This window comes from Thalassophryne amazonica, chromosome 10, assembly GCF_902500255.1.
Source record: "Thalassophryne amazonica chromosome 10, fThaAma1.1, whole genome shotgun sequence".
Lineage (NCBI taxonomy): Eukaryota > Metazoa > Chordata > Actinopteri > Batrachoidiformes > Batrachoididae > Thalassophryne > Thalassophryne amazonica.
In genome coordinates this window covers 112423717-112444006 of record NC_047112.1, presented here as the reverse complement: position 1 = coordinate 112444006, position 20290 = coordinate 112423717, and the positions used below count along the sequence as shown (strand labels likewise).

Genomic DNA, 20290 nt, shown 5'->3' with positions numbered 1-20290 from the left:
GACGTCCTCAATGGAGAAAGGCGCCAAGCATGCCACACGCCCAGAACTCAAGGAGTCGAGAACATAACCCGCAGGATACGTTCCATCTAGGCAGGTAGGATCCCCCGGTCCTGACCACCTTGTAGGAAAAAATGGTGTCAATAGCATTCAGAGACCAGCTGATCAATTCCATGGTTAATCTAATAGTAGTCCAATAGATCCAGAATCCAATATAATTTTAGGAATTCACAGTCTGGTGAAGTAGGGACTTGAAGGTTAAAAGCAGAGAACAGAGATAAGGGAGAGTGGAGGAGATGCGACCGCCCTTGTCGGAGTCCTAAGCTGAATTAATATATAATATTGGAGTTTTCTGTGTTAACCCTCTGGGGTCCAGGGTATAATTGCCCGTTTTTGACTACTTTTGCTTTTACCTTCACAATTTACATTAAAACAAAAAACTACTTACCTTGTTTGGTGTGTTTTTTTCCACAACCTCACCTGTGTGACCACAGTTTTTCTTTCATTCTGACATACTGTATTACATACAATGAACCTAAATTCACACAAAAACAAAATCTGAATAGGAAAAGTTTTTTTTCTACTGTGAAAACCACAAGCATGCTTAACAAGCCATTTTTATAACTTAGAATGCAAATATAAAATTGTACATTTCAAAAACATATGTACAAATGTAGCAAACAACAAAGTTGTATACAACTATTTACATTAAAATGCAGTAATGCTTCAGGTGTTTTTGTACAACTATTTACAAAACAATAAGATGCCACACAAATTATTTGTGCAACTCAAAAAAAAAAAAAAAAATCCTGTCCAAAACAAGACAGATTGGACACAGGCCTCACCCACAGGAGTGTGACTCCTCCTGTTGTCCACATGGAGGCAGTGTTGGTACTTTTGTTTGCCTTTGCCTGCTTTGACCAGAATGTCTTCAGCGACCACCCCACATGGACTTGTCATCAACCCACATGGGGTTGGTTATTTTCAATTTAATCAAATTTATTTGGTTTATATAGTGCAAAATCACAACAAGCTGCCTCAAGGCGCTTCACACAAGTAAGGTGTAACTTTACCAACCCCTACAGCAAGCACACAAGCGACAGCGGAAGCTCCCTGTAATGATTTGAGGAAGAAACCTCAAGCAGACCAGACTGAAAGGGGTGATCCTCTACTTGGGCCATGCTACAAACACACTTGACAGTACAAATACAGAGGAAATTTTGGGAGTCCACGTTGGTGTTCAGGACAGGAGGCTTGCAGTAGAAGACACCCTCTCCCACTTTTGGATGGCACCGCATCTCAAATAGAAAGAGAGGAAAAAAAAAAACAGTCAGGCAGCAGAAAGACTACAAATAAGGTATAATTTGTCAGCATTAAGCAACAAGTAAAACATAAGAAATACTAAAGTGACTAGCCCTAAGCTTCACTAAAAGACCCAGACTTTAGATAAAGTTGAGGCTGTGACCCACTCTGTTTACTAAAAAAAAAAAGAGTTTAAAATGGTAGGAAGCATAGTGCCATACTACGCCAGTATGCTAGCCATATGAAAAGGAGAACATGTGCATCTTAAGTCGAGACTTGAAAGTCTCTACAGAATCTGGCTGTTTTACTGATGCACAATAAGAGAAAGCTCTGACTCAGAGCTATTCACCCTAGAGACACAAAGAAGTCCTGCACCCTGAGAACGCAGAGCTCAGGCTGGTAAGTAAGGTTTAGTTATGTCAGCTAAATAGGGACGTGGTAGTCCATGAACAATTTTATAAGTTAATAGCAGAACCTTAAAATCTGATCTCACTGGGACAGGAAACCAGTGAAGAAATGCAAAAATGGGTGTAATGAGGTCAAACGTTCTGCTTACTGTCAGAAGTCTGGCAGCAGCATTTTTAACCAATTGGAGACCCCCAATGTTGGACTGCAGTAACCCATAAAATAGAACATTCAGCATGTCAATAACCGTCTTTCTGAAAGTTCAGCTACAATTTGCCAAAAGGCAGATCTGAGATGCAAGCCTAGATTTTATGTTTAGGTGAAAAAGTCATCCTCTGTACCACTTCATTAAGCTGTAAAACTGGGGATACAAAATGCAAAACATGCACTATGCAATTTATACAATTTCTCCAATCCCAGCCAGGGAAGCCTATAACTTCTTCTGGGTTATCTTGGTGTCTTTCCTCACTCTTCTTCTTGCACAGTCACTCAGTTTTTGCTAACTGTGTACGCCACACAGATTTACCATAGAGTCCCACATTGTTTGCATTTCTTCATAATTGATGTAAATAAAGTCCAAGACATATTCATTGACTTGGAAATGTTCAAGTCACTGAACATTTGTCCATGGGATGGACAAATGTTCATGTGTCCATCCCATGACTTGTCCAAATAAAACCAGGAATAAAACTGATTTACAGTTATTATACCAAAGCGTTCCATTACTTACGCTACCCAGCATCTTGGCTTTTATATTTTTAATAAAGTTATATCAAGTTGTAGAGTGTTGCTATCAGTTCGAGTTTAAGGAAAATAGCAATAGGAATTTTTATTTTTAGTATTTGTAATGGCTCAGGGTGATGATGGGCTCAGGGTCTCATCACTGCATTTTGCAGATGATGTGGTCCTGTTGGCTTCATCGGCCGGTGACCTCCAACACTCACTGGGTCGGTTCGCAGCCTAGTGAAGCGGCTGGGATGAGGATCAGCACCTCTAAATCTGAGGCCATGGTTCTCTGCAGGAAACCAATGGATTGCCTACTCTGGGTAGGGAATACAGCCTTGCCCCAAGTGAAGGAGTTCAAGTACCTCGGGGCCTTGTTCATGAGTGAGGGGACAATGGAGCGCAAGATTGGCCGGAGAATCGACGCAGCAGGGGCGGTATTGCATTTGCTCTACCGTACTGTTGTGACGAAAAGGGAGCTAACCCAAAAGGCAGAGCTCTCGATCTACTGGTCAATCTTCGTTCCTACTCTCACCTATGGTCATGAGGGTTGGGTCATGACCAAAAGAACTAGATCGCGAGTACAAGTGGCCGAAATGGGCTTCCTCAGGAGGGTGGCTAGTGTCTCCCTTAGAGATAGGGTGAGAAATTTGGTCATCCGTGGGGAGCTCTGAATCGAGTCACTGCTCCTTCGCATTGAAAGGAGCCAGCTGAGGTGGCTCGGGCATCTGGTAAGTTCCAGGCACATCCATCTGGGTAGAGACCCCGGGGAAGACCCAGGACTAGGTGGAGAGATTATATCGCCACACTGGCCTGGAAACGCCTCGGGATCCCCCAGTCAGAGATGGTCAATGAGGCATGGGAAAGGGAAGTCTGGGGTCCCCTGCTGGAGCTGTTGCCTGTGCGACCCGAACCTGGAAAAGCGGTTGAAGATGAGTGATGAGTATTTGAAATGGCGCAAACAAATTAAAATGTGTGAAATACCAAGTGTTACATTATTCATGGAGGATACTGTAGGTGTTTCAAGCTTCATATTCAAGAAGACGTGAGGCTGTAATTGCTGCCAAAGGTGCATCAACAAATTATTGACCAAAGGTGTGAATACTTATGTAATTATTAATTACTATATTAATATAGTAATATTAATTAATAATAAATTAATACATTATTATTAGTTGATATTTGTATCGTATTAATAAATTTGCAAACATTTCGACAACAATGCAACAAAAACCTTTCATGTCATTATGGGGTGTGTGTACAGAAATTGTAGGGGGGAAAAAAAATTCTTCCATTTCGGAATTAAGCGTAACATAAAATGTGGAAAAGGTGAAATGCTGTGAATACTTTCCAGATGCACTGTATAGCTATCTCAGCTCCTCGTTAACTCATGTTGCATGTACACACGTCAACTACGTGCGTGTTCAGCACCCACAATACAGTGGGCTCAGGGACACACACCCTAAATTGCATATTCATGAAGACAAGCATGTTAAAAGGACAGTGTGTGCTATTTTGCACACTGGAATGACAAAATCCTCAGTGTGCACTGTTGGTAGAGCAGCATGCAATTTTTTGTGGGAACAAAGGCATCTGTGCGCCTTTGTCTTCTGTACTGTGCTCATCAATGTGAAGCACCAACCATGAGCTTTGTGGTTCTTGCATATTTCCCTATTGTGACACTAAAAGAAATATCTTATGTGTTAAATTAATGATAATGTTCAGCTACATGAATACAGTTATATAATCAAGTCGATAAGTAGTTAGACAATGGCTATGCTGTTACTTTGTCTGTATTTACCATCACAGTGGGTTTAAAATAATTCTGTGTACATGTGCTTGTAGTGGAAGCTTTAAACTTTACTATAAAGTGTTTAACAAAATTATTGTATGATCTAACATTTATGATTTACAGCCACACCATTTTTAGAGCCTGTAAGTTACTGGGCAGTCACAGAAGGATTATTTTTAATACAATCGGTTTTACAGCCAGTTTTAGTTAGACATGTCAGGGGAGGGATACATGAACATTTCCAAGTTACTGTAGTACAGGTTCAAAGCAAAGGTTTTCCATCTGCATCAGACGCTCAAAGCACTTTACACAACAATGCCTCAGATTCACCCCAATGTCAGGGTACTGCCATACAAGGTGCTCACAGTATTGTTCAGATTATGAAGCAAGCATGAAATTTGGCACACATGTAGCACAGGGCATATAGAAAATAACTGTGGGTGGACATTGATCTTCTGAAGGAAAGAGTGTGGCAATTTTTTTTTTTTAAGATGGCAGCCAGAGTGCTAAAAACTGCATTGAGTAGTCCTGTCCTTGCACGATTTTTTTTTTTTTTTTTTTTTTTTTTATTATGATTTATTAGAAGTGTCTTCCCAACATTTTTACCCCCTGCACTTGACATTCACGGTGCAAAGATTTACTTGTATTTGAAGAAATTACAGCAATTGTAATAGTCAGGGGTCTTCAAAGTGTGGGAGGGTGACCCCCCCACCCTCCACATACGAACAATTTCAACATCTTTGTGTTTCTTTTTATTCTTTTACACATCTTAAAAGTATTTGTGCATTTTTAAAAAGGAACTGTCAATGCATTTACACATTTTACACACTTTTCAAACATTTTAAACGTGTTTTTAATGAACGTTCTATTCTTCTATTTTTATCTTTTGCCATATTTTGGCCTAACTAAAATTTTAACATAAATAATATTCACTCAAACAGGGATGTTTATTGATAAGATTTGATTGATATTGATGCCATTATCGATTCTGCTTATCGATCCGATTACTTATCAATACCGCCTGTGAATTTTCTGTGTACTAATTGGTTTATAGGTTTTCCATGTCAATAACATTTTATTGAGTCTTAAAGTAAATAAATATGAAATTGTCATTGGAGCCTTGATCTCTGGACATAAAAAAAACAAAAAAAAACACCTGTAATTTTTCACTAAAGCATTTCCTTTCAGACATTACTGGCATGAATGTCACTCTATACCTCTGAGCAGAGCTCTTGCAGTCAGCTGCACTGCAAGTCAACATCAATGTAATTCATAAAGAATGCAGGACATCCCATTTTAGAAGTAAAAACGTGTTAGACTGTTGTAGTGTGTTGTCTGTTACAACATTTGGAAAGAGGTGTCATTTGATTTAAAACAGTGATTCGCTTTGAAGTTATTAATTCCGGCCGGATTCTAACGTGACTCGGCAGAGAGCGGCGCGACGTATGGAGCTGTGCAAACGGAACGGAAGACTATTCTTGTTTCTTACAACAAGAAAAGTTAGTGACTTTGGTCCAGACAGAAGCGACTCACGATTGACATTTTTAAATGGCTGAGAGGAGTTAAGAAGCGGACTTGCCACTTCTGAAAAGCAGCGAAGCAATGAACCAATGAAGCAGTGGGTCGGAGCACTGCTTCGTTGCTTAAAAACAGCCGCTGCAGAAGCGGTTGATTACAGGCCCACTGTAGCTCACTTCCCGATAAGGGAATCGTTAAGCAAAAAGGCTATTGATGTCGGTGGATCAAATCTTAACAATTCTTGAAAAGAACCGGTTCTCGATACCCATCCCTTTCGCTCAGCCTGAAGAACTCTGGCAGGGGCTCACAATTTGAAACCCACTGATCTAAATTTTATTGTTCATTCTTGTATGATATTGGAGGAGAAATATTGCATGCATAACACAGAATATTGCATTGTCTTCAATTTCAGAGGCAGTGGTCAGAACCAGTGAAGAGTGGTCCAGATACATAGTTAAGAGAATAATTCAAGTTTTTTTGTTCCAGGCATGAGTATAACTATCGCTCACTTCTCAGCAACTCCAGCATGCAGTGGGTTGTATAAATGCAAGCGAAATGCCCCGACTTGCACTGAATTATCTGCTGTGAAGGAGGTTGTGCAGTGCAGATGAATATATGACACATTTTGCTGCTTTAACATATATACAACTTCTTAAAGGCTAAGCATTTTTATTTTAAGAGAGAAATGAATAGACACTACATGTGTATTTCTTTAGCATTTTGTGAAAACACCAAGCTGCAGATTCAGATAAATGTATACTTGCATAATATTCCTATCTTTCTAAACCGCCACTTGCTGAATAATTACACACAACTCTTTTGTGAGTTTAAAGCTGTTCAAATATGATTTGTTATACAAGCAGAATCATGCATATGCAGATGTACATGTGTAATGACTTGATAACACCATTTACATACATTGACATGAAACTCCTAATTAGATATGTTTATCACCAGACGGATAATAAGCTTATTCAACTCCACATATTTGCAGTAACAACTTTTTCGTTACTTCTTTTATGAAGAGTGCTGAGGATACAAACAAGACAGAAACCATAAACTTTGGTTATTGATGCCATCGTATAGGATTTGTATAATGGCCACATTATATAAAATTTGTTCAGTTTTTACATCTGGAGTTGGTTCCTGGGCGCCGGACTGTGGCCGCCCACCGCTCCTTGTGTGTGGAGGCCCTGATTTATTTAGTGATTAATTATTGTTTCATTTCATGAGCTAGCTAAACCTTTGTGTTGAAAATGGATACCCCTATTCCACAGTGGGCCGTTCCACTAAGATTAACCCACAATACAAAAAAGAAAAAAAAAAAGAAGAATCTGGCTTACTTCCTAACAGTCTGGTTTATAAAGAGCAGCCCTGGCAACCCTCAAAAAAACAAATTTAAGGAGCTGAAGCACGACACAACCAAACAATTTGAATAAATTTGCATATTCAGATGGTGGCATGGACAGGGAGGAGTTTGGTACGTCTGCATGTGCACTCAATTTCATGTTGAGTTGGATGTACAAACTGAACGTGTGTGGATCTATGCATAAGCACACTTTGACAATGGAATATGTTTGTGCTGGTGCCTGTTTCTGGCGTACACCACGTTTTAGTAAGGAATCCACACAAGTCTTTGTACAACCCCAATTCCAATGAAGATGGGACATTGTGCGAAATACAAAAAAATAGAATACAATGATTTGCAAATCCTCTTCAACCTATATTCAACTGAATACACCACAAAGACAAGATATTTAGTGTTCACACTGATAGACTTTTTGTTTTTGTGCAAATATTTGCTCATTTTGAAATGGATGCCTGCAACACATTTTAAAAAAGCTGGGACGGGGGCAACAAAAGACTGGGAAAGTTGATGAATGCTCAAAGAACACCTGTTTGGAACATTCCACAGGTGAACAGGTTAATTGGAAACAGGTGAGTGTTATGATTGGGTATAAAAAGAACATCCCCAAAAGGCTCAGCTTTTCACAAGCAAAGATGGAGCAAGGATCCCCACTTTCTGAACAACTGCATGAAAATATAGTCCAACAGTTTAAAACAATGTTTTTCAATGTTCAATAGCAAGGAATTTAGGGATTCCATCATCTACAGTCCATAATATAAACAGGAGAGTCACAGTATCTGGAGAACCTTCTACACGTAAGTGGCAAAGCCGAAAACCAACATTGAATGCCCGTGACCTTCGATCCCTCAGCCAGCACTACATTAAAAACCAACATCATTGTGTAAAGGATCTTACCACATGGGCTCAGGAACACTTCAGAAAACTATTGTAAATTAACAGAGTTTGTCGCTACATCTACAAGTGCAAGTCAAAACTCTACCATGCAAAGTGAAAGCCAAACATCAACAACATCCAGAAACATGACCACCTTCTCTGGGGCCGAGCTCATTTGAAATGGACAAACGCAAAGTGGAAAAGTGTGCTGTGGTCTGATGAGTCCACATTTCAAATTGTTTTTGGAAATCATGGATGTCGTGTCCTCTGGACAAAAGAGGAAAAAGACCATTCAGATTGTTACCAGCGCAAAGTTCAAAAGCCAGCATCTGTGATGGTATGGGGGTACGTTAGTGCCCATGGCATGGGCAACTTACACATCTGTGATGGCACCATCAATGCTGAAAGGTACATCCAGGTTTTGGAGCAACACATGCTGCCATCCAAGCAACGTCTTTCAGGGACGTCCTTGCTTATTTCAGCAAGACAATGCCAAGCCACATTCTGCACATGTTACAACAGCGTGGCTTCGTAGTAAAAATGTGCGGGTACTAGACTGGCCTGCCTGCAGTCCAGACCTGTCACCCATTGAAAATGTGTGGCGCATTATGAAGCACAAAATATGACAATGGAGGAGACTCCAGACTGTTGAACAACTGAAGTTGTACATCAAACAAGAATGAGAAAGAATTCCACCTACAAAGCTTCAACAATTAGTGTCCTCAGTTCCCAAATGCTTATTGAGTTTTGTTAGAAGGAAAGGTGATGTAACGCATTGGTAAACATCACTGTCCCAGCTTTTTTGAAACGTGTTGCAGGCATCCATTTTAGTGCAGCAGATAACCAAAACAATCATTCAGTTTGTGATAAAAGCATTAAATTTGGTACACATATAGCCAAAGGCATACTGAAAAGATTTGGATATGGAGGCATTATGAATTTTTAACATGGCGCCCATGGCAGCCATTTTTCAAAATGGCCACCAGCAATGCCTGTTTTCTTATGAGTGACGGACATAATATGATATTTTAGACATATTTACCATATATTGTATTTGGTAAATGTCTATAGGATAATTGAAAAGTTGTCATTTCATATTCAAGATGGCCACCATTTCCCAAGATGGCAGCCGTCACTTGTATGACGGTCTGATATGTATGATCTCGTCAAATCAGTCATCGTTTATGATGCAGAATTCAAATTCTGAACTTAAAATTGGCCAGAAGCATCCTTCTACCTCACAACTGAACATGACCACTGTTTCTCTCAAAATGGCAGCCATATGGCCCACAATAAAATGTATAATTGCATGTAAATAGAGCTATTATACATTTTATTGGAATAAAAATGTTGAACAATAAAGTAAAAATCCCCATATCTGCAAGAACTGAACCATTCAATGAATGGAAATGTAATAGAGTGGATGTCAAAGCACAGCCAGGGCACACTGGCAACACCACTCCTGTGAAACTCAGCATGGGGTTCAGTGCCAGCTCAATACACTCCTCTAGTCTTAATAATGCCATATTTTCTGTAATGTGCTGGTTGTGGTGACAGTTTAGTGGTAGTGTAGTTTAGTTTCCTAAATGCTATCTAATGTTAGCCCCACATCTACTTAATAGTTTCTCTCAAACAGGATATGGTGCTCTTTTCAAGACTATTTATTGCTTGGCAGACCAGGAATGGAAACTTAGATGAATTCTTTCGACACGAGAACCAACCGTGTCCACCAGCGCTGTCTGATGGGGGGAGGTCTCCACCTGGGACAGAAGAGTGATCTGCTTCCATGCCTGGAAAAAGTTCACAGTGCATACTCAGAAAGTCCAAAGGTTACCTGTACCATTGTAGATGGGGCAGCCATCATCCAGATGCTGAAACCAAGTTCAGTAAAAACCTTCAATGACTATGCCCATGTGATCTTTATTCCATATCTGACCAGAAAACTTGAAAGTGTGTCCAGGCTTGATCTGGTGTGGGACCGCTACTTGTCTGATTCTCTGAAAGCTGCTACAAGAGCAAAGCGTGGAACTGGGATTCAGAGACGTGTGGTAGGTGATGCAGCCATTCCCAGGAACTGGCCAAACTTTCTCAGAGTTGACAGCAATAAGACAGAATCGTTTGCCTTTCTCTCAAAAGCTCTTCTCACATTACTGCAGGAGGACAAACAGCTTGTTATCACTAGTGACAGAAGTCCTTAGCAAGCCACCACTCCCAGATAGGTCCTCGATTACTCCTTGTTCACATGAGGAAGCCGATAGTCGCATGTTATTACATGTAGCCCATGCAGGCAGAAATGGCCAACATAAGATCATGATTAAAACAGTAGATACTGATGTTGTGGTGCTTGCTGTGGCAGTGGCTCAGACTCTACAACCAGAAGACGAGCTTTGGTTGGCTTTCGGAACTGGAAAGAGTTTCCGATACTTAGCAGCCCATGAAATTGCAGCAGGGCTAGGACCTGAGAAAACACATGCGCTACCACTGTTCCATGCAGTGACGGGATGCGACACTATATCAAGCTTTGTTGGCCATGGGAAAAAGACTGCGTGGGCTGTATGGACTGTTTCCTGAGCTTACGCATGCCCTGTTGAAACCGTCTTCAGCCCCAACTGAGATACCACAAGAGGTAATGGCCACAATTGAGAGGTTTGTTATCCTACTCTATGACCGAACCAGCACATGCACAGAAATAGATATGGCAAGAAGGAAGTTATTCGCCAAGACGCACAATCAATCCCTCCGACCAAGGCTGCCCTGCAAGACTATCTCAAGAGAGCAGTATACCAAGGAGGTCACATGTGGGGTCAAGTGCTGGTGTCAACACCAGAACTACCTTCACCATACAAATGGGGTTGGTCAAAGACATCTGAGGGAGACTATGAACCCTTCTGGACATGCCTACCAGATGCAGGCCAGTCCAGTTATGAGCTTGTCTCCTGCAAACGTAAGAAGGGTTGTGTTGGGCATTGCAAGTGCAAAAAAGCTCAGTTACAATGCACTGCCCTCTGCTTCTGTGAAGGCGAGTGTGAATAGTCTTCCTTGTGACAGACCCTAGGTTTGGCCTCACTTATTAATATCTTGTGAGATAGAACAAAGCTTCTCAGAAATTCTACATGTGCTAATTCAAATTATGCATCACGAAAAATGTATAATTCATTATATCCATCTACATTTGCTAATTCAAATTATGCATCACGAAAAATGTATAATTCATTATATCCATCACTCATAATCAATCAATTTTTTTGTATAGCGCCAAAGAAAACATAAGAAAACAGTTGTTTCTGGTGGCCATTTTGAAAAATAGCTGCCATGGGCGCCATGTTGAAAATTCATGATGCCTCCATTTCCAAATCTTTTCGATATGCCTTTGGCTATATGTGTACCAAATTTCATGCTTTTATCACAAACTGAACGATTCTTATACATATTGGAGTTAAGCTGCTGGACTATTTCAAAATGAGCAAATATTTGAACATTAAATATATGGTCTTTGTGGTGTATTCAATTGAATATAGATTGAAGAGGATTTGCAAATCATTGTATTCTGTTTTTATTTACATTTTACACCTGCTTTCACCAAGGTATTGTACATCAGGTGTTAGATATATCCCTTACCTTATTGTAGAAATAACAGTTGGTGAACATCGTGTTGACATCTTGAATACATTCAGCTGCCTGTGAGTAATAACTGTTGTGAAGCCGATTCTTGATTGTGCCTAGGTCCATGGGATTTTTTATTATTCTATAATAATCCTGCAATGACAAGAGAAAGAAGCATAAATAAACAGATTTTTCTCCTTCCAGATTACACCTTACTTGAACTGTTCACCAATGAAAGAATCGAGAAGGGGAGTGGCCTTTAGTCACCTGGAAAGAAGGCAGAATGTGTAACTTCAGCATAGTGCCTGCCAGTCATGCACCACAACCAATCAATTACCCTCGGCTCCATTTCAGCTTGTGTCAAATGCGGGTGGGCTTTTTATACATGCCTGGGCCTGGAAAAATGCTTGGCCCAGAGAGAACTGACTTGCATAAGATTATGGGCTGTGATAGCTGGCTGAACTAGTGCGTGGAGCAGAGGCAGGTGAAACTCATGCTGAAATCTACAACAGCAGGTTTAGTGACCCCTGCTGTAAAATCTGAGAATCTACTTTACTTACTGGCAGATGCAGTGCCACTGCATCAACAGGAGCATGAAATGGCCATGAAAACTTGTGCTTCCACATAGCTGTGATGACCACATCCTTCAGATATTTTAGCTGATTGGTCAGACGCCCAGTCCCATTGCAATTCAGGACCTCAGGTGGTGGAGGATTTTCCATCACCGTGGGAGAGACTTTCACGTCACACGTGTTGTGAAAAAGCAAGAGAGGATGCTTTGGAGCAAAGTATTGCTCATCACACATGTCCTGAAAGAAAGCATAGACAATGCACAATTTAAGGTTGAATTTATGTCAATAAATAACTGAATATACAGTTGTGTTCAATGCTTTACATACACTGGCAGAATGTTTTATTTTTTTGGCCATTTTGTAGAGAATATGAACAATAACAAAAACTTATGGTTAGCGGTTGTGTGAAGCCATTTATTGTCAAACAACTGTTTACTCTTTTTAAATCATAAACTAACCAAATGTGGACACAGTGGGGTAAAAAAAAAGTATTTAGCCAGTCCCTAATTGTGCAAGTATCCTACTTAGAAAGATGAGGTCTGTAATTTTCATCATAGGTACACTTCAACTATGAGAGACAAAATGAGGAAAAAAAAGAAAATAAATAAAATCTAGGAAATCACACTGTAGGATTTTTAAAGAATTTATTTGTAAATTATGGTGGAAAATAAATATTTGGTCAATAACAAAAGTTCAGCTCAGTACTTTGTAACATAATCTTTGCTGGCAATGACAGAGGTCAAATGTTTCCTGTAAGTCCTTCAGGGCTGTGAAATGAAAATTGTGAAATCCGAGGAAAATTCGCAGGGGGTCTGCGCCCCCCCCAAGGAGCCGGGGTCTCCGGCCTTGTGGGGCCCCAGAAACCAAATAAAATTTTCATCTACTGATACATTTTCAACATCTCCTGGAAGAACAAATCTCAAAATTAGTGCATATTTAAATGAGCCTCTAGTCAACCTTTCAACGTAAATGACGATGTTGAAATAACAGAATATGACGTGGAAGTAGGACCTGGAATGATTTTCCTTTTAATTGTAAACCAACTTATGCATTAACTCAGAACAATTAAACTAAATGAAATTCATGAAGACTGAAAAGACTGTTAAACCATGTCTAAAACCACGGCTAAAGATTGTAGAATATTAAAAAACAGGGTAAAATATCAATAACATACCTAATAATAAAAAGCCACACATTCTTGTGTAAATTCCTGTAAATCCACTCAAAGCCACAATATCTTTTTTCCCCGTGAAAAAAGTCTACATTAATAAAAACTAATTTACATTGTTGCGTAAATTCATGTAGCCTAAATTCATTCAAAGCCACGTCTTTTTTTCCAATCAAAGAAAGTCTAGATTAATGAAAGAAAAAAAGGCACAATTTTTTCTGAAATCCTGTTTGAACAGCACAATGTTTATTTTCCAGAGAGAAAAAAATTCTTACAAGTTCGCTTTTCCTGTTTATCTTTCAGGTGTGTTGATGAAGCCAGCAACAATTCCACGGATTCTTGTCCTTATCAGACTTTTTCAAACCGTCTTTCTCACCATCTTCGCTGTCTGATGTCGCTCCGTGACACAGACATGCTGCAAAACTCTTCTTTTAAAAACTTGAAAGTTCTAAAAGTTTGCGATCGCCACATGCTACGTTTAGCTAGCTTCGCACGGGAGCCACACTGCGTCACCGCAGCAACCAACCAGTCCCGCTTTACAACAACTGTCATAACAGCCACGTGAGTGGCATTTATTTTCCTCGAAACTCCGCGGATCCGAGGAAACTGATTTGTATCTGTAACACACAGATCAGTGTCCGCGGACTTATAAAACTTGCATGATGTCATAAAAAAAGAGAATGCTTTGCGATAAGCATTTTAAAAACTCAGTAACGATCACAATTAAAGAGTACAACACCGACACTCCTGCACCCCTCCCCATGATGAAATCCGCAGAATTCCGCCGAGTTTTCACAGCCCTGGTCTTTACCAGCTTTGCACACACTAGCTGGTATTTTGGCCCATTCCTCCATGCAGATCTCTAGAGCAGTGATGTTTTGGGGCTGTCGCTGGGCAACATGGACTTTCAACTCCCTCAAAAAATTTTCTATGAGGTTGAGGTCTGAAGACTGGCTTGGCCATTCCAGGACCTTGAAATGCTTTTTACGGAGTCACTCCATTGCCCGAGTGGTGCATTTAAGATCACTGTCATGGTGGAAGACCCAGCCATGTTGCATCTTCAATGCTCTCACTGAAGGAAGGAGGTTTTGGCTTAAAATCTCACAATACACGGCCCCGTTCATTCTTCCCTTAACACGGATCAGTCGTCTTGTTCCCTTTGTAGAAAAACAGCCCCAAAGCATGATGTTTTCACTCCCATGCATCACAGTAGATATGGTGTTCTTGGAATGCAACTCAGCATTCTTCTTCCTCTAATGACAAGTTGAGTGTTGGGAAAGTGTAGTGACACGGACCCACAACAGGGGGCGCAAATGAACGGTCAATAGATGAGCCAAAAAGTAACAATTTAATGTTGTGAATGTGCACAACGAACATACAGACAATCACAGAATATCATAACAGTCAATACACAGAGGTGACGTGTGAGCAGGCTCGAGGATAGAAGACGTCTGTCCTGAGAAGAGCCGGAACCACACGATTTCCGCCGCCCCAGAACCTGGTGAATACTGGAGCCGCCAAGTCCCGAATTCCCAGGTGATCACCGTCCCCGACTGTCGGATCTGGCACTGCTGGCGAAGAACAGTCAAGTGTGGGTGTGTGTACACCCAGTAACAACAACGGTGGGAATGCCACCTCCACCTCTCATTCAATATGTTGCAGCGGTCTCAGCTGAAAAGGAGCGCCGTCTTGCACAGCCTCCTCACAAACGACCGGTTCTCCTGCAAATTCTCACAATAACAGAGTTACAAATCTCACAAAAAGGCTGAGAGTATTACCTCCTATGAAGTATGATATCTCGGCAACGAGGTGGAGATGACGTCTGGTCTTTATGGAGTGAGATGATGTTGAGTAGATGGGTGACAGCTGTCAAGAGGTAATGAGCGACAGCTGTCACCCCCGGCTCTGTCCATGGCAGCAGCGCCCTCTCGTGCCTGAAGCCCGCACTTCAGGCAGGGCGCCCTCTGGTGGTGGGCCAGCAGTACCTCCTCTTCTGGCGGCCCACACAACATTGAGTTTTTAACCAAAAAGTTCTATTTTGGTTTCATCTGACCACATGATATTCTCCCAATCCTCTTCTGGATCATCCATATGCTCTCTGGCAAACTTCAGATGGGTCTGGACATGTAGTGGCTCTGCATAGTGTGTAGCCTTTGTTACTTTGGTCCCAGCTCTCTGCAGCTCATTCATCAGCTCCCTCCGTGTAGTTCTGGGAGTTTTGTTCACCATTCTCATGATCATTTTGACCCCACGGGATGACATCTTACATTTAGCCCCAGATCGAGGGAGATTATCAATGGTTTTGTATGTCTTCCATTTTCTTACAATTTTAAATTCACTCTTCCCAGCCTGGTGCAGGTCTACAATTTTCTTCCTGGTGTCCTTTGACAGCTCTTTGGTCTTGGCATTGGTTGAGTTGGGAGTATGACTGAGGCTGTGGAAAGGTATCTTTTATACAGATAAGTTCCAACAGATGCCATTAATACAGGTAACAGGTGGAGGACAGAAGAGCTTTTTAAAGAAGTTACAGGTCTGTGAGAGCCAGAAATCTTGCTTGTTTGTGGGTGACCAAATACTTATTTTCCACCATAATTTACAAATAAATTCTTTAAAAAAATCCTACAGTGTGATTTCCTGGATTTTTTTTCCTCATTTTGTCTCATAATTGAAGTGTACCCATGATGAAAATTACAGACCTCTCTCATCTTTGTAAATAGGAGAACTTGCACAATCAGGGACTGACTAAATACTTTTGTACCCCACTGTACTCTGGTGATTTTGGCCAGATACCATCCACGCAAGTTGACACAAATGGGTTTGAATGGCTACAAAAGGTAATCATCCACACCTGTGATCTGCTTGCTCGTAATCAGTGTCTGTGTGTGTATTAAAGGTCAGTGAGTTTCTGGGCTCCTGAGAGACCCTTGCATCTTTCATCCAGTGTTGCACTGATGTTTCTGGTTTCTGAGTCATAGTGAAAGCAAAAGAACTGTAAGTGAACTGTATAAAGCAAGAAAGGGATATAAAAAGATATTCAAGGGACTGAGAATGCTAAACAGCAGTGGTCAAACTTTAAGATGTGGAAAATGAGGGATTCTGTTAGAGCCAAACCAGAGCCAGGCAGACCAACAAAAAATTTCAGCAACTGCCACCAGGAAAATTGTTCAGGTTGCCCAGGTTGCCCCCCCCCCCAAAAAAAAAACCTTCAGCTGAAATACAGGACTCTGAGATAGAGGTGTGGCTGTTTAAAGATGCACAATAAGGAGGCACTTGAAGAAAAATGGGCTGCATGGTCAAGTCGCCGGAAGAAAGCCATTACTATGCAAATGCCACACAGTACAATGCGCCAAACGGCACAGAGAACAAAGCCATTTGGAGTGATGAGCCCAAAAATGAACCTTTTGGCAACAGCCATAAACATTACATTTGAGAGAGGTGTCAACAAGGCCTACGATGAAAAGTACACCCTTCCTACTGTGAGGTGGATCACTGATGTTTTAGGTATGTGTGAGCTACAAAGGCACAGGAAATTTGGCCAAAATTAATGGCAGGATGAATGTAGCATGTCACCAGTAAATATTGGTGGAAAATTTGCACTCATCAACCCGGAAGCTGTACATGGGATGTACTTTGATGTTCCAACATGACAACAATTCAAAACATAAGGCCAAGCTGACCTGTCATTAGCGAGAGCAGAATAAAGTCAAGGTTGTGCAGTGGCCATCTTAGTCACTTGACCTCAATATCATTGAGCCACTCTGGGGAGATTTCAAAATGTGCATGTGCAGTTCATGCAGGTGTTGGGGATTTTCTGTCCGAGTTCCCCACCCCGGTAATTTTATGTGGGGAACGAACATAAGACTCAAATATTGACAGGAGATGGACTTAGAAAACCAGATGCTGTATTAGAGAGATGCCCACATTGAACGAGAGTCACCATTATAGCGCTGGGATCTTGAAAACAGATGTCACATGCACAGTTGCTAACAAGAGCCCAGACCTCTGTGCTCGCCTGCATTTTAAGCCAGCACTCTGCCAACCTCCAATTGGGCGGGCCTTCCCTGCTGGGTGGATCAGTGGAGCTATGTGATTGGGTGAAAAAATGCTGCATTTGTCCTTATGTGCGGTGACGTTTGCGTTGTTCATCTGAATGGTATGTGTTCGAGACCTTGTGATGGAGGTTTGTGTCAGCATTAGCACAGAATAGAATGTTTCGTGATGCCTGTCTGCCCCAGATGGAGACATGTAGACCTTCAGTTTTATAAGGTATGTATCAGCAAGTTGGTTCCAGGACAAGCATCATGGGATATTCTGCCCAACAACTCCCCCTGTTGACGTGACCTTAAGTCACGTCACATAAGAGTAAAAGTGTGGTGCGAAGACAAAACAAAAACAACCAAAAATACACCTATTAAAGCAACAAAAACATCCGAGAGTACATGTGACTCAAGTGGGCCTAAAAGAGTGCCTAATTAGTGATGCCTTGGCCCCATCAGGACTTAACATGACCATCTGAACCAGGAACCTTTGGGTAAGCAATGTTGCATGTGGAATATTTTTGCGGGATTTTACTCCGCTTATTGCAAAGCAGTGACAGTACAAATGTGTCTTTACACAGTTAAAGAGAATAAAATGTCATCCTAAACTCAAAACTACTAATCTCAACTCTCCCTGTAAACAGCATTAACATGTGCAGTAGTGTTCAGAATAATAGTGCTATGTGACTAAAAAGATTAATCCAGGTTTTGAGTATATTTCTTGTTACATGGGAAACAAGGTACCAGTAGAGTCTCACAAATCCAACAAGACCAAGCATTCATGATATGCACACTCTTAAGGCTATGAAATTGGACTATTAGTAAAAAAAAAAAAAAAAAAAAAAAAAAAGTAGAAAAGGGGGTGTTCACAGTAATAGTATTGTAGCATTCAGTCAGTGAGTTCATCAATTTTGTGGAACAAACAGGTGTGAATCAGGTGTCCCCTATTTAAGGATGAAGCCAGCACCTGTTGAACATGCTTTTCTCTTTGAAAGCCTGAGGAAAATGGGACGTTCAAGACATTGTTCAGAAGAACAGCGTAGTTTGATTAAAAAGTTGATTGGAGAGGGAAAAACTTATACGCAGGTGCAAAAAATTATAGGCTGTTCATCTACAATGATCTCCAATGCTTTAAAATGGACAAAAAAAAAAAAAAAAAGACGTGTGGAAGAAAATGGAAAACAACCATCAAAATGGATAGAAGAATAACCAGAAGGGCAAAGGCTCACCCACTGATCAGCTCCAGGATGATCAAAGACAGTCTGGAGTTACCTGTAAGTGCTGTGACAGTTAGAAGACGCCTGTGTGAAGTTAATTTATTTGCAAGAATCCCCCTCAAAGTCCCTCTGTTAAATAAAAGACGTGCAGAAATGTTACAATTTGCCAAAGAACACATCAACTGGCCTAAAGAGAAATGAAGGAATATTTTGTGGACTCATGAGAGTAAAATTATTCTTTTTGCGTCCAAGGGCCGTAGACAGTTTGGGAGACGACCCCCAAACTCTTAATTCAAGCCACAGTTCACAGTGAAGCATGGTGATGCAAGCATCATGATATGGGCATGTTTCTCCTACTATGGTGTTGGGCCTATGTATCGCATACCGGTATCATGGATCAGTTTAGATATGTCAAAATACTTGAAGGGGTCATGTTGCATTATGCTGAAGAGGACATGCCCTTGAAATGGGTGTTTCAACAAGACAATGACCCCAAGCACACTCGTAAACAGGCAAAATCTTGGTTCCAAACCAACAAAATTTGTTGTGTGTGGGCCCCCAGAAGAGGAGGTACTGCTGGCCCACCACCAGTGGGCGCCCTGCCTGAAGTGCGGGCTTCAGGCACGAGAGGGCGCTGCCGCCATGAACATAGCCGGGGGTGACAGCTGTCACTCATTACCTCTTGACAGCTGTCACCCATCTACTCAACATCATCTCACTCCATAAAGACCAGACGTCATCTCCACCTCGTTGCCGAGATATCATACTTCATTGGAGGTAATATACTCAGCCGTTTTACAATATTGTGAGTGTTTGCAGGAGTACCGGTACCGCTGTCAGTGGAAGAAGGCACTCTTTTTCCCTGAGGAATCTTCAGTACTCTGCAAGTTATTGAGTGAGAGGTGGAGGTGGCATTCCCACCACTGTTGTTACTGGGTGTACACACACCCACACTTGACCGTCTTTGTTCTCGCCAGCAGTACCAGATCCGACAGTCGGGGACGGTGATCACCTGGGAATTCGGGACTTGGCGGCTCCAGTATTCACCAGGTTCTGTGGTGGCGGAAATCGTGTGGTTCCGGCTCTTCTCAGGACGGACATCTTCTATCCTCGAGCCTGCCCACACGTCACCTTTGTGGATTGACTGTAATTACATTCTGAGATTGTCTGTATATTCGTTGTGCACATTTCACAACATTAAATTGTTACTTTTTGGCTAATCTATTGGCCGTTCATTTGCGCCCCCTGTTGTGGGTCCGTGTCACAACACTTTCACAACAGGATATCTCGGCCAGCGTCATGGACTCCGAGGGGCATCACCTGGCTGTTGAACGACCAATGGGAGAGCAGGGAGCGCAGGCGTCTGCAGGAGGTGTGATTGGTGAGCTGCAGCACATTCTCACCGCCTTTACGGCTCGGTTGGATCAAATGACCGAGCAAAACATCCTCCTGAACCGCAGGGTGGAGGCTCTCTCCGCACAGATGGTGGCGAGCGCTCAGGGCGCTGCTGCAGCTCCTTCTCCTGCCGACCCTGTGCAGGATATGAACGTTTCAGTGGTGGTTCAACAACCCCTCCCACCATCCCCTGAAGCATACATAAGCCCTCCTGAGCCGTACGGAGGTTGTGTGGAGACGTGCGCGGACTCTCTCATGCAGTGTTCGCTCATCTTCGCACAACGTCCCGTCATGTACGCGTCAGATGCTAGTAAAATAG

The 20290-nt window shown here is 41.7% G+C and overlaps 1 protein-coding gene across 1 annotated transcript in view; it reads right to left on the bottom strand.

The window, feature by feature from the left end:
- The window catches only part of LOC117518180 (bromodomain-containing protein 3-like), a 67214-nt gene that overhangs the window by 29374 nt on the left and 17550 nt on the right, over window positions 1-20290 (bottom strand). Inside the window, exons 2-3 of the mRNA XM_034179238.1 lie at window positions 12143-12391; window positions 11598-11735 (exon numbers count right to left, since the gene is read on the bottom strand). Of these exons, the coding sequence (XP_034035129.1) occupies window positions 11598-11735; window positions 12143-12391 (387 nt within the window). The remainder of the gene's footprint in view (window positions 1-11597; window positions 11736-12142; window positions 12392-20290) is intronic.